This window comes from Lonchura striata, chromosome 28 (genome assembly GCF_050655825.1).
Source record: "Lonchura striata isolate lonStrDom1 chromosome 28, ASM5065582v1, whole genome shotgun sequence".
Taxonomy (NCBI): Eukaryota; Metazoa; Chordata; class Aves; order Passeriformes; family Estrildidae; genus Lonchura; species Lonchura striata.
This window is the reverse complement of record NC_140730.1, coordinates 5,754,898-5,768,382: the sequence shown is the minus strand read 5'-3', so window position 1 is coordinate 5,768,382 and position 13,485 is coordinate 5,754,898. Positions and strand designations below refer to the sequence as shown.

Below are 13,485 nucleotides of genomic sequence, written 5' to 3'. Positions count from 1 at the left end.
GTCCCTCCCAGGCCAAACCAACTCCAGGATTCTATGTGCCATAGTTCATAGAACTTGGATTAAGAAACACAAAATGTCATCGCTGGTTGTGGGGAGTTAGCACAGCATCCTTGCTATTGCTATCAGAATTGGATTGCACTGATGAGCAAGTGTAAATGTCCCAAATCATGGACTGGGAAATGTGGAAAGGCAAGGAGAGTCCTGGAGCTGTGCACTGGGATGTTTCTCTGCCATGGAGCCACCAGCAGAGGGAGGAGATCTCCTGCCTGAACGCTCCTTGTCCTGCTTTGTCTCAGTTATGAATGATTTCATTGCTGTATCAGGTAGCCTTGATGAGTCTGTCCTGCTACTTCTGTGGAGGAGCTTTCACCATAATGCTCAGAATTAAACTTGAGCTTCCACTTAAAACCTTCCAGTGCCTAAAGGGGCTCCAGGAGAGCTGGAGAGGGACTGGGGACAAGGCCTGGAGGGACAGGACACAGAGAATGGCTCCCAGTGCCAGAGGGCAGGGCTGGATGGGAGATTGGGCAGGAATTGTTCCCTGGCAGGGTGGGCAGGCCCTGGCACAGGGTGCCCACCCTGGATCCCTGGCAGTGCCCAAGGCCAGGCTGGACAGGGCTGGGAGCAGCCTGGGACAGTGGAATGTGTCCCTGCCGTGTCAGGGCTGGCACTGGATGGACCTTAATGTCCTTCCAACCCAAAGCAGTCTAGAATTCTGTCCAGGTCCATCTTTTGGCATTCCCTGTGAAAACTTTCCTTCACTCTGTAGTCTTTGTGAGAGTGTCAGAAAAAAGCCACAGGGCTTTTTTATCATGTTTTCCACATTGGGAACTCTACAGAGGAGAGAGATTAACTTTTGCCACCCTATTCCTTACTGAGAAGTAGTCGATGCTGGTCTGGTGTTCATGGAAACCTCTTTTAATGTGCTTATTTCCATTTGCTTTCACAGTCAATCAGCACTTGGAACTTTCATCTTTTTCCTTAAGCAGCAGATTTTTCTGCTTGTTCTGCACTTGTCAGGAAAGTTAACATGAAGTGAACTTGTCTCCTGCACAAATGAAATGATGGTGTGCAAGGGTTGTACCCTGCACAGAGAATGAATCAGGAGTGTGGAAAAGTCATCACTTGGTGATGGTGTCCAACAGCTGCTCCACACTTTTAAACGTTAAAATGAGGAGTTCAGTATGAAAATATTTTTTTATGGAGTGTTACATGGCAAATTAAACCTCACAGAGGCAGAACTTGGCTGGGTGAGGGGCTGGGTATGGTCTGTTCAGTAACTCCCTCTTACAGGAAGGTTTTCAAGTACAATAAAAATCTCTCTGTAGTAATGATTTTGAAATCAGCTGCTGCTTCCCAGAGTGCCCTTAGATGGAGCTGTCAGCCCCTGCAGTGCCTGGGAAGGCTGAATGAAATGCCTTCTGTTGAAAACAGAAATGATTTTCCAGCATCCCCCAGAGCAGCCCCTTTAGCATTGCAGGGACTGTTTTCCCAAGCCAGGTCTGTGTGTTCCTGCAGATGGGGAATTTCCAGCACTGCTGCTTCCCTGCTTGGAAGATCAGTCATGGAATTATTAAGGTTGGAAAGGATCATGGTGCTGTTTGCCCTTGTTCCCCAGTTCTCCTGGAGCACTGGCTCAGTCCCTGCTTGGCCTCAGCAGCACAAGGTGGAGAACAGGATAATCCTAAAGCTCCCTTGTGCTTGCTGCACTAATCCTGCATTTGGGGCTGGGTAAATGAAATTCAGCCAATCCTACCCTGCCCTTTGGTGTGCATGGCCATGGACTGAGGGAGCAGGGGCTTGGTTAAGGAATGTTCTGGGCAGGCAATGTGCTGTGAGAGGCTCAGCTGACCTGCTGGAATAATGGTGGCACAAGTGGAAAACTGGTTTGGCTTATTTAGGACTTTGTTCCTGCCTCCCCCTCTCAGTGTATTTTCATTTCCTGCATCTCTTCCTTGAGTATTACACAGGGAAAGTCTGAACTGGGGCTCTGGGGATTTCGAGCCAGTTCCCTGTTTGGGAGCAGATTTCAAGCAGATAATCTTTTCCAGTTCTATTTCTTGCTCTGTGAGATGTGATTATTGCTGCTGCTTCACGATGCACTAGGAGGATAAAAATGAGTTTCTAAGAGTATCTTGATTGTATTTTACCATACAGGAGGAAAAACCTACTTAAAAGCTCTTCTCAGCTGACTTAACTCCACCAGTATCACACCCCAACAAATCCAGGCTCTCAGGAGTCTGGGGCAGGGCTGGATGAATTCTCCTGCATCCAGGTTCACTCCTAAAGTGCTCCACAAATCTCTTTGAGATGACCCATGCTGCAGTTGGTGCTAAAAGTGTGGTTTTTCTCTCTTGCAGGAGAAGAATGCTCAGCTGCTGGGAACAGCCCAGCAGTTGTTCACCCACTGCCAGGCCCAGAAAGAGGAAATCAAGCGCCTGTTCCAGCAGAAGCTCGATGAGGTACCTCTGTGCTGGGGGGGATGTTTCTGAGTCAGCTGCATGCCAACATTTCTGATGCAGAGCAGTCTCAGGTCTTCAGCTTCTGCTGTGCAGCAGATCAGGCTCAGAAAGGCCCAATCTGTGTCACTCTTTGGTGATGTTTTGTGTTTGTTGTGTGCCTGGTGCCCAAGGAAGGGGACAAATCACAGCCATGTGGGGTTTGGTGAAGGACTCATCCTCGGCTGCTCAAACAAACTCTGTGCTGCCAACCTAGCTCAGGAGCACAGGAGGAAAATGTGGGTGCTCTCCTCAGGGACTTATGTTGGCTGGCAAAGCCTAAATGCCAATTTTACAGGTGAAGGGATGGAACAGCAGCTCCAAGGTCCTTACATCCTTCCTTGTTATCCCCCAGCAGCCACTAAGTGCCTTGGAGAATGCTGGGGGAGGTCCTGAGAGCTGCAGAGTTCTGCAGATCTCCTCAGTGTCACTTGGGAATGGGACAAATCACCAGGAATGAGGGTGTCAGGACCTCATTGACTGTTCTCACCCTTCACCTTTTAGCTGGGAGTTAAAGCTCTGACATATAACGACCTGATCCAGGCTCAGAAGGAAATCTCTGCTCACAACCAGCAGCTGAAAGAACAGACAAAACAGCTGGAGAAGGACAACAGTGAACTCAGGAACCAGAGCTTGCAGCTGGTGGGTCCAGCCCCTGGGCTGGGAACAGGGGATGCTGCCCTTGGGCTGAGGACAGGGCACAAGCTGGGGGCCGAAACATCACCCAAGTGCTTAGGGTCCTTTGAAACAGAGGGAGGATGGGGGAAAACCTGCAGGAGTCCTTTTTAACCTTTGACTGACCCCATAGCAAGTCCTGAGGTGGCAGTCGGCTCTGGCTTCAGCTGTGTCCCCAGACAGCTCTGGATGTCACCGGGTCAGGATCTGGCTGGGCAGGGAGTTTGTGCAGGCCTTGCTCTGTGGTGCTTATCTTGGTTACTCAAACTTAGAGATTCATGGAACTCTAATATGGGAAAAGACCTGCAAGATCTTTGAGTCCAATCATCAAGCAGCACCACCACCATGGTCACTGAAAGTCCTCAAGTGTCACAGCCACTTTGTTGTTTGAACAATGCCAGGGTGGGGACTCCACCACTGCTCTGTGCCAGTGCCTGACCACCCTTTCAGTGAGGAAATTTTATCCATCTAAAGTTCCCCTGGCCCAGCCTGAGGCTGTTTCCTCTCCTCCTGTCCCTGTTCCCTGGGAGCAGAGCCCGACCCCCCGGCTGTCCCCTCCTGTCAGGAGCTGTGCAGAGCCACAAGGTCCCCCCTGATCCCCCTTTTCTTCAGGATGAGCCTCCTCAGAAGGTAGGTGAGGGGAATATCTGGATGTGGAAGCAGTGAGGATGGGTGATAACACTATTTTAGAAAGAGCCAGGCCACCTCCTGCCACACTCCCTAGCATGAAGCTGGCAGGCCTTTTCAGTGAGCTAAGAGGTTCTTGCACATTCAGTGCAAAGTTCCTGCTTTCAGCTGGGAGCCCAGGTGGTGTGCAGAGGTGAGAGCTGTGTTCTGACCTCTTTGTCCCTGTCCCTGTGTGTCCCTGCAGCTGAAGGCTCGGTGTGAAGAGCTGAAGCTGGATTGGTCAACGCTGTCACTGGAGAACTTGCTGAAAGAGAAGCAGGCCTTGAAGAATCAGATTTCTGAGAAGCAAAAGCACTGTTTGGAACTGCAGGTAGAGATCAAAAAACAAATGCCTAGTCACCAGTTTGGGGTACCCTTGGGCAATGGGCCAGTTATGGGTGTTACACTAAATATGATGGGTAAGGATGAGCCAGATGCTGCTTTTTTGTTTATTTTTTTTTTTATTCCCCCAGAGATTGAACTTTCTATTAGAGGATTTTAATAAATAAGCATGTGGATAACTTGTAAAGGCAGTAGATACCATCATCTGATTCCTTGGTGATGCTGTGGAAGGAGGAATCATGGTTTATCATTACATATAATTAAAAAATCACAAGCTGATGATTGTTATGTGTGCTCTGATCAGTTCAGGAATCACAGAGTCCCAGACTGGTTTGGTTTGGAAGAGATCTTAAAGCTCATCTCATTCTACCCCTGCCATAGACAGGGAGTCCTTCCACCATTCCAGGTTCCTCCAAGCCCCATACAACCTGGCCTTGGACACTTCCAGGGATAGGGTGGGAATCATTTCCCCCAGAGTGACATTTCTCATAGTGACAAGAAAATGAGCTCCTTTGTGTGAAGAGCTTTTCTTGCCCTGTGAGATTGTCTCCAGAGCTATTCCATCCTTTTGCTGGATGCCTTGGCATGGAGTGACTGTGCAGTACTTAGGTACTCCAGACTCTCTCTGTAAATTGGAGATATTTTCCTTTTGGTTTTAAGATCTGAAATGTTCTTTTTCAGGGTCTCTCAGCTACTCCCCTCACCTGGGCCTTTTGGTCTTAAGCTCAGAGCAGAAATTTTCTCTGAAACTTTGGGTCCCTTGTTCTGCATTGTTCCCAGAAGCAGAGACACCTTTACTTAGAAGAATTTGGAATCAAAACTCCATAATGTGATGGAACTATTAGGCATAGTATTTAATATTTGTTTTCCTCTTCATTTAAAGATCAGCATCGTGGAACTCGAGAAGAGTCAGCGGCAGCAGGAGCTGCTGCAGCTCAAGTCCTACACGCCCTCCGAGGAGCCCCTGCCAGTGCAGCTGCACAGCAAAAGCCACCTGAGCCGTGAGCCCGAGGCTGAGCACGGCAGGTTCCAGCTGGAGCTGGAGTGCTCCAAGTTCCCCATGCCCCACATCAATGGCATGAGCCCTGAGCTGTCCATGAACGGCCACGCCACCCCCTACGAGCTCCAGCACGCCTTCAGCCGGCCCTCGTCCAAGCAGAACACCCCCCAGTACCCCAGCTCCCACCTGGACCAAGACATCGTGCCCTGCACCCCCAACCACAGCAGCAGGCAGAAGGCAGACAAGGTGACCAGCCTGTCCCTCCCTGATTACACCAGGTTCTCTCCTGCTAAAATCGCCCTGCGCAGACACCTGAATCAGGACCACGGAGTCAATGGAAGAGCAACAGCTAATGAGATACAGAGGTGAGAGGGGTGGGGAGGGAGGCTGGATACCACAATAAATCACATGGACTCCATTTTGTTCATGGTGGAAAAAGCGCCTTCTTTATTAACATCACTCATTTTTATACAGTTTTATACATTTTTATACAGACCCTGTGTGTGACTCCAGTTAGTCAGTAGCTTTCTTTGTGAGTGGCTGCTCTGTAGCAGAAATCTTCTGGGGCCATCTCTTTTTGAGATGTGACAAGTCCTTGCCTCTCTGAGTGGAGGAGGAGTTCAAATTAGTTATTAACAAATTATTACCCTGTATTGATTGGTCAGTCAAACCCCTGTGTGTATGTGCAGGGAAAGTTGTTTGTGAGAGATAGTTTTCATTTTCCTATCTAAGAACAGTTTTTACAGGTGCTGGTTGTTTTTTACCTGGGAAGAGATTGTTATCTTAACGAAATGCTCACACCAGGATTGCTTTCACATGGGAACTTGCAAAGCGCTGGCTTGACAGGGCCAGCCACTGATTCCAGGAGAGCAGGCTTTTCTTTATAATTTTTCTACCTTACTGCAACAGGTGGTGGTAGTAGCACTGGTAACTTAGATTAGGAAAAGATATTTTTCAAAGTAGAGGTTGATCTATTTTAAAAAGGTTTTTTTTTTTTTTTTTTGCATGAAAATGTGCAATGAGAGCTGATGGGGTAAATAAGGTGGGGCAGTGCCTTGAGTGTGGTACAGGAATTCCTTGTCACTGGCTTTTGGAACCTGACAATTGTATATCTGTCTTCCAGAGCTGAACATGTCAAAGAGAATGGCCTTACCTATCCAAGCCCTGGAATTGCAAATGGCATAAAGCTGAGTCCTCAGGAAACTCGGCCCTCCTCCCCTGCGGCCTTACCCAGTGCAGGAGAGAAGGTAAAGGATCTCCTGCTCCTCTGTGCTGCCCCTGGGGCAACAAAGGGCAGACTGGAAAAAGCAGCAATGGCCTGGAAAATGCAGGGTTGGCCAGGCTGGAAAATGCAGGAATGCTGCATTCTGTGGCCAGCTTGGCATGGGAAATGACACAAAATACAGTGATGCAATAAATCAGAGCTGGTCAGAGGGAGAGAAAGATGTGCTCCTTTCTGAGCACCAGTAATGCAGTGGGACTGCTGTTTGATCTGGCACGTGTCTGCTTGAAGTGGGAAAGGAGGCTCTTTCATAGTTATAAAAATAAAGAGTGAAAAATATGGTCCATGTAATTGGTGCAGCCATGGAGCATATTGGGGCTCACAGAGCAGCAGGTGCCCTGCAGTAGCAGGTTGCCATGGAAATGCATCTGGCTGCTACAGAGGGCCTCAAGATACAAAATCTGACATCTGAGTGCTTTTCACAGAGCTCGAACCAAAACACAGGGAAATGAGCTTGCCTAAGGCTTCCTTTTCCTCATGCTGAGGGCCAACAGTGGCCTTAATTTACCCATTTCTGTGCTGTGGGATGTTGCTGTCTCTGGAGCCTGGTGCTGGAAACCAAGCTGCTCCATGCCTGCCCTGTCTGATGTACAGTCCTACCTTAAAAAATTCCTTAAAAAAAAAAAAAAATTGAGTGGGGGAATGACACACACAAAGAAACAAGCAGGTTATTATTACCTAAAAAACCTTTTCAATATCCTGTGTAAGAACTTTGCTTTCTCTTTTGATTTTCCAGGTTTTGAGAGAGAGAACCTCTGTGAGTAATGGAGAAACTATCACCAGCCTCCCTATCAGTATTCCTCTGAGCACAGTGCAGCCCAATAAACTCCCTGTTAGTATCCCTCTGGCCAGCGTAGTCCTACCTAGCCGTGTTGAGAAGGTGGTGAGTAAGGGATTGTCAACACTTTCCATCCCTAACTAAAATCCCAGTGGGCAGGAATGGGGTGCTGTGTTCCAGGATCCTCCATGGGCTGCTAATCCTGGAGGTCTGCTCCTCGGGGGAGGCTGCTGGGGGATGCATCCTTATGGCTCTTGTTTCCTGCAGATTTTTCCTCTCCTTTCTCTGTGGGGTGAAGGTGGGTTCAGCCAGGAGGGAGAGCCTAGTCTGGAATGTGTGTCTGGGTGAAAAGCCTGAGAGTTTGTGGCAGAGGAAGCAGATAATTGCATGTGTCAATTAGTTCTTAGCCCTGCTTTCTGCAGGAACCTGGGAGAGAATTCTTCTGTCTCAGTCACCTCAAAGCTGCCTGTTCTCCTCACACATGTGCAGGGTGAGCTTGAACAGCCCCTTGGGGCTGTGATACCTCACATGTGAGTGGCTGCTCTGTAGCAGAAATCTTCTGGGGCCATCTCTTTTTGAGATATGATGAGTCCTTGCCTCTCTGAGTGGAGGAGTTCAAAAAAGCCTGGTCCAGTTTCTCACACCAGTTTGTCACAGAAGTGCTGCAGCAGAGAGCTGAGAAGCATTTGCTGCTTTTGCTGAGAGCTCTGAGTTAGAATCCATCCATGGCTCGTCTTTCAATCCCAGATTGGGAAAGCTGGAGTTGGTTCACAATATTAAATCCATTGCATTTTTCAGCTGAAGACTTCTGGCTTTAGCAGAACCAGAGTCTGCTCAGCTCTGGGTGTCTTTAGGGCAGTGCCAGCCCTGGGTGGCACCTCCCTGTTTGTTCAGGCTGCCATTTCAGGTGTTTTCCATGTTTAGGAGAACATCCTCAGAGAATGTCCCAGAGAACATGGCCTGAAGCACTTCATGTTCCCTTTTTGGGGAGCTTTGTGAGCACAGGCCTGGGGACATGATACAACCATCAGTCTCCTCCGTGCTGCAGCAGTGGGCTGAGCCATTCCTGCTCCTGGCAGAGCTGTCCTGAGTCTGAATATCCTGTGATGAGGAGCCTCTCTCTGCATGGTGCCTGCTGTGTGTGAGATACTACTGCAGTATAATTAATCGCCCAAATTATAATTTGGGGCCATGACGTGCTGATCCATGCTTTTCTCAAAACAAGCTGAATCTAGGGCCTACAGGAAGCAGAGCCACTTCCCGGGCAGATGTACTAATGAATTTGGTTTAAGCTGGAGATTTCTGATGCTGTGTCCTGAAATGCCTGTTTCTCTCCCCAGAGAAGCACACCCAGCCCAGTTCACCAGAGCAGAGACTCATCGACACTTGAAAAGCAGATTGGTGCTAGTTCTCATAATGGCATAAGCAATGCTGCTGGAAACAAGCCTCTGGCTTTGGCTACCTCAGGTAACTGCCTCACCTGTGCACAGCTGCTCCTCCCTTGGGGCAGCACCCAAATGCATCCAGCTGAGTTTTCCAAGCACTTCTTGCCAGGTTCTGCAGGCTCTGGAGTGCTGGATAACTCTGGGTGAGACCAGAAACTCATGGATGATGCTTTGATGTGCCTGCAGCTTGGGTGCATCTGGCATAAAGTGTTGGACTGTGTGCTTTTACTTGTAATTAAACAATTACTTCTGTAAATTCTGTGGGGATCCAGAGATTCCCACAGGTTTACAGTGTGGCAAACCTGCAGAGCATTGCACAGCTGTGTGCTGAGCTAGTGATCTGGCTCTGGAAGTTTTATTTTACAGGGTCTTTAAATAGCAAAATGAATTTTTTGGGGTAGGTTATGGAGGTGCCTTGTGAACAGCTGTAAAGGCACAACAACCTGGGTAGGAAAAGCTCAAATGGGAGAGGCTGGGGATCCCTTTAGGTGCAGACATTGCTTCTGACTCACTCATCCGTGGAAATCATGGTCTCTAGCTACTCTGGGAATGTTGTGGGCCAGGAAAAGTAGGTTCTACAGCTGCTCCCTCACCAAAGAGTGTTTTGTTCTCAGTGTTTACCATCCTGAGGGGCTTGGGTTGTTTCAGTATCTGTTTAGCAAAGGTCTTGGCTGCAGTTTTCTATAAAGCAAATAAGGTATTTAAAAAAAACTTGTTGTAAACCATTACCATGTTGTTCCCTTCTGCCCTTTTCATTTAGAGAGCCCAGGCCATCCTAGAGCCCTAAACCCATTTATGATACCCCATGACAAATGCTGAGTTCCCTTCCCAAGATTCCTCCCTTGTGGAATTTTTCTGCCATTATATCTTTGAAGGTCCTCTGTCACTTCCTAAGTCCCAGCCTTTTGTTGAATTTGGAGGAGATGGGCTGTGTGGATGGCAAAGTCCTCTTTTTGGGGAAGGGAAGGACTGAGTCTGGCCATCCATTTCCTTGATGAAAGGAAGGAGTTAAGAGTAGAGGAGCCCTGATTTCAAAAGGGGTAATAGTTCAAACAAAGCTTAAACTTGAATTCCATGTAAAACTGGGAGGAGTACGTGTTCTGTGGGATACCTCCATATCCCAGGTGAATTTTCCTGAACTGGCAAGAGAGCAGTGGAAGTCCCTAACCCCCAGCTGGCACCTCAGCACCAGAGAGCCACGTTCTCACTGCCCCGTGGAAAAGCAGCTGTGTGTTTCCTGTGCAACCCAGGGCCACTGGCTGTTCTCCAGGCAGAGCTGGAATCCCTCCTGGCCCTCCCAGCCCTGTACTCAGTGACCTCTCTCGCTCAGCCCCAGCAATGATCTATACTTTCCCTCTCAACAGGTTTTTCTTACTCTTCTGGCTCCGTGGCAGTCAATGGAAATCTTACAAACAGCCCAGCCCATCTTAACCATAGTGTTGATCAGGCAGCTCTGGACGACTCTGGGAGTCTCTTTAACTCTGTAGGGTCTCGGAGTTCCACTCCACAACATCCTTTGCTAATGATGAGGAACTCTGGGCAGAGCTCCCCTGCTCAGCAGCACTCGAGCCCCCGCTTAAGTGGCCCGGCCCAGAGCCTGGCAGGGGGACTGCAGAGTGCAGAGGCTCAGAAGATCTTTGCCGAAGGAACAAAGGGGGACCTGCAGTCTGATGCAGCGTTTTCAGATCCTGAGAACGAGGCCAAGAGGAGAATCATCTTTACAATCTCTCCTAATACAGGACATGTAAAACAATCCCCTTCCAGCAAGCACAGCCCCGTGCCCGGCAGCGCCCGGCCGGAGGGCGGCCAGGCCCACGCGCAGGACGGGAAGAAGCGGGGCCGGCGGAAGAGATCCTCCACGGGGAACGCCAGCGGGAACGCCGCCGTCTCCCCGAAACGCAAACCCCTGCCCTCGGTGGCCGGGCTCTTTACGCAGCCCTCGGGGTCGCCGCTCAATATCAACTCCATGGTAAGGGCCCACGGCACGAGCTGGGCTTCGGGAGAGCTCTTGGCATTTGGGGTTTAGAGGGTGCTTGCTGTTACCTGTTCCCCTTTCCCTGTGGAAAAGCTGTTCAGGAAAGCGTTCAGGCAAGGCAGTCAAATCCACACAGGCCACACTCGCCATGGCAAGTTCATCAAAGAGGGGCAGGAGGGCCTTTTGTATGATGTGAACATTTAAGAAGTTTAATAAGGGGCAGACAATAGGAGACAAGGATCACAGAGCAAAGGTTATTACAGCCAGGTGCATCTTGGCACTCAGCCAAGAGCACCCTGTTATTTTTGGGGATACCCCTTAAATACCTTTTTCCTTACCTCAGCCTGTTGCATATTCATAGACTTATGCATATCCATAAACTAGTTTGCATATTCCAAGAACTATTTAAATGGCCCCTCCTTGAGTTTGCCTTTTTAGAGCTTGCATGTTTCTTGGCTGGGTTTTGGTTCCTTCTCTTTATCACCTCCAGTTTGGGCCTTGGTGCTCACTTGTCTTCAGACAGTGAGTGCTGATGGTTGGCAGATCTGTACAGGTGTCCTCATCCTGTGTTCATGGGATGTTATCCCATCCAAGCAGGCACTTTAACACAAGCACACTTCTATCAGCTATTTCACTACTATATCTAAGCTTAATTAATAACAGAAATAAAGACTATATATTTATAACACAGTTACTTTAACATCAGGCATATAAAATCCATTTTAATATTTGTAAAAAGTCAATATTATAATATGTATCTATAACGTATGGTGAATTCCAGCAAGGTTTATTTCAGCACACCAAAGGAAAACCGGGGACAAAAGACAAACCATGTGCACTGCACAAGGTTTAAGTAGGGCAGGGCACAGGGGTGGTACCAAGGGCAGGGCAGAGGGCATTGGCTTTCAGAGAAGATGGGGCTGGCCATCAGGAAACAACAACCAAGCAGGAAAAGGGAAAGGAGAAACCGGGGGAAGTTGGAACATATGGGGGAAGGAACTGGGATGGATCAGTGTTGTGCAAGACTCCATGGGGAAGTCTTTTCTGTCCACTCAGGAGGGGAAAGTCTCCATGGTAAACTAGGGTAAGTCTCTCCAAGGCAAGGCTCTGGGGATTTCCCTGAGGGAGGAAGGAATTAGAGGATTCCACAAGGGATAAGCTCCAGGCTCCCAGGCTGGAGCTGGAATTGCCATGAAGGCTCTTTGCAGCAATTCTCCTGCCTCTCGTTTTCTCTAAGTTGGTGAACAGTTTCTGTTTGGGCAGAACGTCTTCAAAGAACTCTTTGCTGTCAGAGGATTAAAAATTAAAAATAATCTCTTCCCTCATGACAAAGAGCTTGTTTCTGCAGTGAAGTTGATTTTTGAGGCTGTAGATTCAATATTTTGAAAATAGTTTAAGCTAAGATTGACTAAACAGCAGAGGAGTGCCAGAAGCATATGGCATTCCTGCTAATGAAGCCAGCTAGAGAGTTGTGTGCATGTGATCCTGCAGTATAGTTTGAGAAGAAAAGTTTTATCCCAGGTTGTCATTTCTGATGTCAAACATGAAATCAAAGAATGAAAATTAGCTATTTTTCCAAGTTACATTGGAGCTTTCACCCATGTTCTAATGCAGGAAGTGGAAGACAGCAGCAGCAGTGCTAAACAAGCAGCTGTTGGATGTCCCAGAGCAAGTTAAAAAACCTGCATTAAAATCCTTAACAAGATGTTTTTCCAGGGATGCTCTCATGTGTAACTGCTTTCTTTCCTTCTCACCAGGTCAATAACATTAACCAGCCCTTAGAAATAACAGCCATTTCCTCTCCTGAAAACTCCCTGAAGAACTCTCCTGTTCCTTACCAGGACAATGACCAGCCCCCAGTGCTGAAAAAAGAGAAGCCCCTCGTTCAGAGCAACGGTGTCCATTACTCCCCCCTGACATCGGATGACGAGCAGGGCTCTGAGGATGAGCACAATAGCAGCAGGTGAATGCACAGGCACAGTTTCAGGATAGGGTTTCTCTCAGGGCTGATAACACTGCTCTCAGCAGGAGGGGTGTGTTTAAGCCTCTTTGTTCTCCCTGCTTGAAGGCCCATCCCATTATCCCAAACCTCTTATGTGGCTGAAGCTGTGAACAGGGCAGGTATTCAGGCAGTAGAATGGGGGAACCTGCTGCTGCTGTGTTTGGAAGGCTGGCAGGATCTGGCCTTGGAGATAACTGCTGGAAAAATAACTGAGAAATGGAGGAGACTGAGGAGAGGCTCCTGGGGGCTGCAGCTCCTCCCGAGGGGAGGCAGAGGGGCAGGGGCTGAGCTCTGCTCTGGGACAGCTCCTGGAGCCCAGCGAGGGCTGGAGCTGTGCCAGGCCTTGGCATGGAGCTCAGGGAAAGGTTCTTCCCCCCGAGGGTGCTGGCACTGCCCAGGCTCCCCAGGGAATGGTCCCGGCCCCGAGGCTGCCAGAGCTGCAGGAGCGTTTGGACAGCGCTCTCAGGGCTGCTCAGGGTGGGGCTGTTGGGGGGTCTGGTCAGGGACAGGGCTGGGCTGATGTGTCAGGACACAGTGACACATGTCAGCCACCACCCCCACCCCTAGCTGCACCTCCTGCACCCCGAGTCCTGCTGGCAGCCCCCCAAACCAGCCTGGTTTGCCCCTCTCCTCCCCTCGACTCAGGAGGGGGCTCAGCCCAGGGTTGGCAGGAGCCTGGGAGGGTCCTGGCACAGGGTGCCCAGAGCAGCTGTGGCTGCCCCTGGATCCCTGGCAGTGCCCAAGGCCAGATTGGATGGGGCTTGCAGCAGCCTGGGATAATGGAAAGTGTCCCTGCCATGGCAGGGGTGGAATGAGATGAGC

The 13,485-nt window shown here is 49.3% G+C and overlaps 1 protein-coding gene across 10 annotated transcripts in view; it reads left to right on the top strand.

Annotated features, from left to right (window-relative positions):
• Positions 1–13,485, top strand: part of DOT1L (DOT1 like histone lysine methyltransferase) — an 80,710-nt gene that overhangs the window by 53,806 nt on the left and 13,419 nt on the right. For 6 of the 10 annotated variants that reach the window (XM_085562561.1, XM_085562560.1, XM_085562567.1 and 3 more), the window contains 9 exons: positions 2,361–2,462; positions 3,003–3,140; positions 4,045–4,170; positions 5,065–5,546; positions 6,305–6,428; positions 7,200–7,346; positions 8,582–8,708; positions 10,051–10,655; positions 12,419–12,624. In XM_085562561.1, the coding sequence (XP_085418687.1) occupies positions 2,361–2,462; positions 3,003–3,140; positions 4,045–4,170; positions 5,065–5,546; positions 6,305–6,428; positions 7,200–7,346; positions 8,582–8,708; positions 10,051–10,655; positions 12,419–12,624 (2,057 nt within the window). The remainder of the gene's footprint in view (positions 1–2,360; positions 2,463–3,002; positions 3,141–4,044; positions 4,171–5,064; positions 5,547–6,304; positions 6,429–7,199; positions 7,347–8,581; positions 8,709–10,050; positions 10,656–12,418; positions 12,625–13,485) is intronic. The other 4 variants (XM_085562566.1, XM_085562568.1, XM_021528257.4 and 1 more) reach the window with 2 other exon arrangements.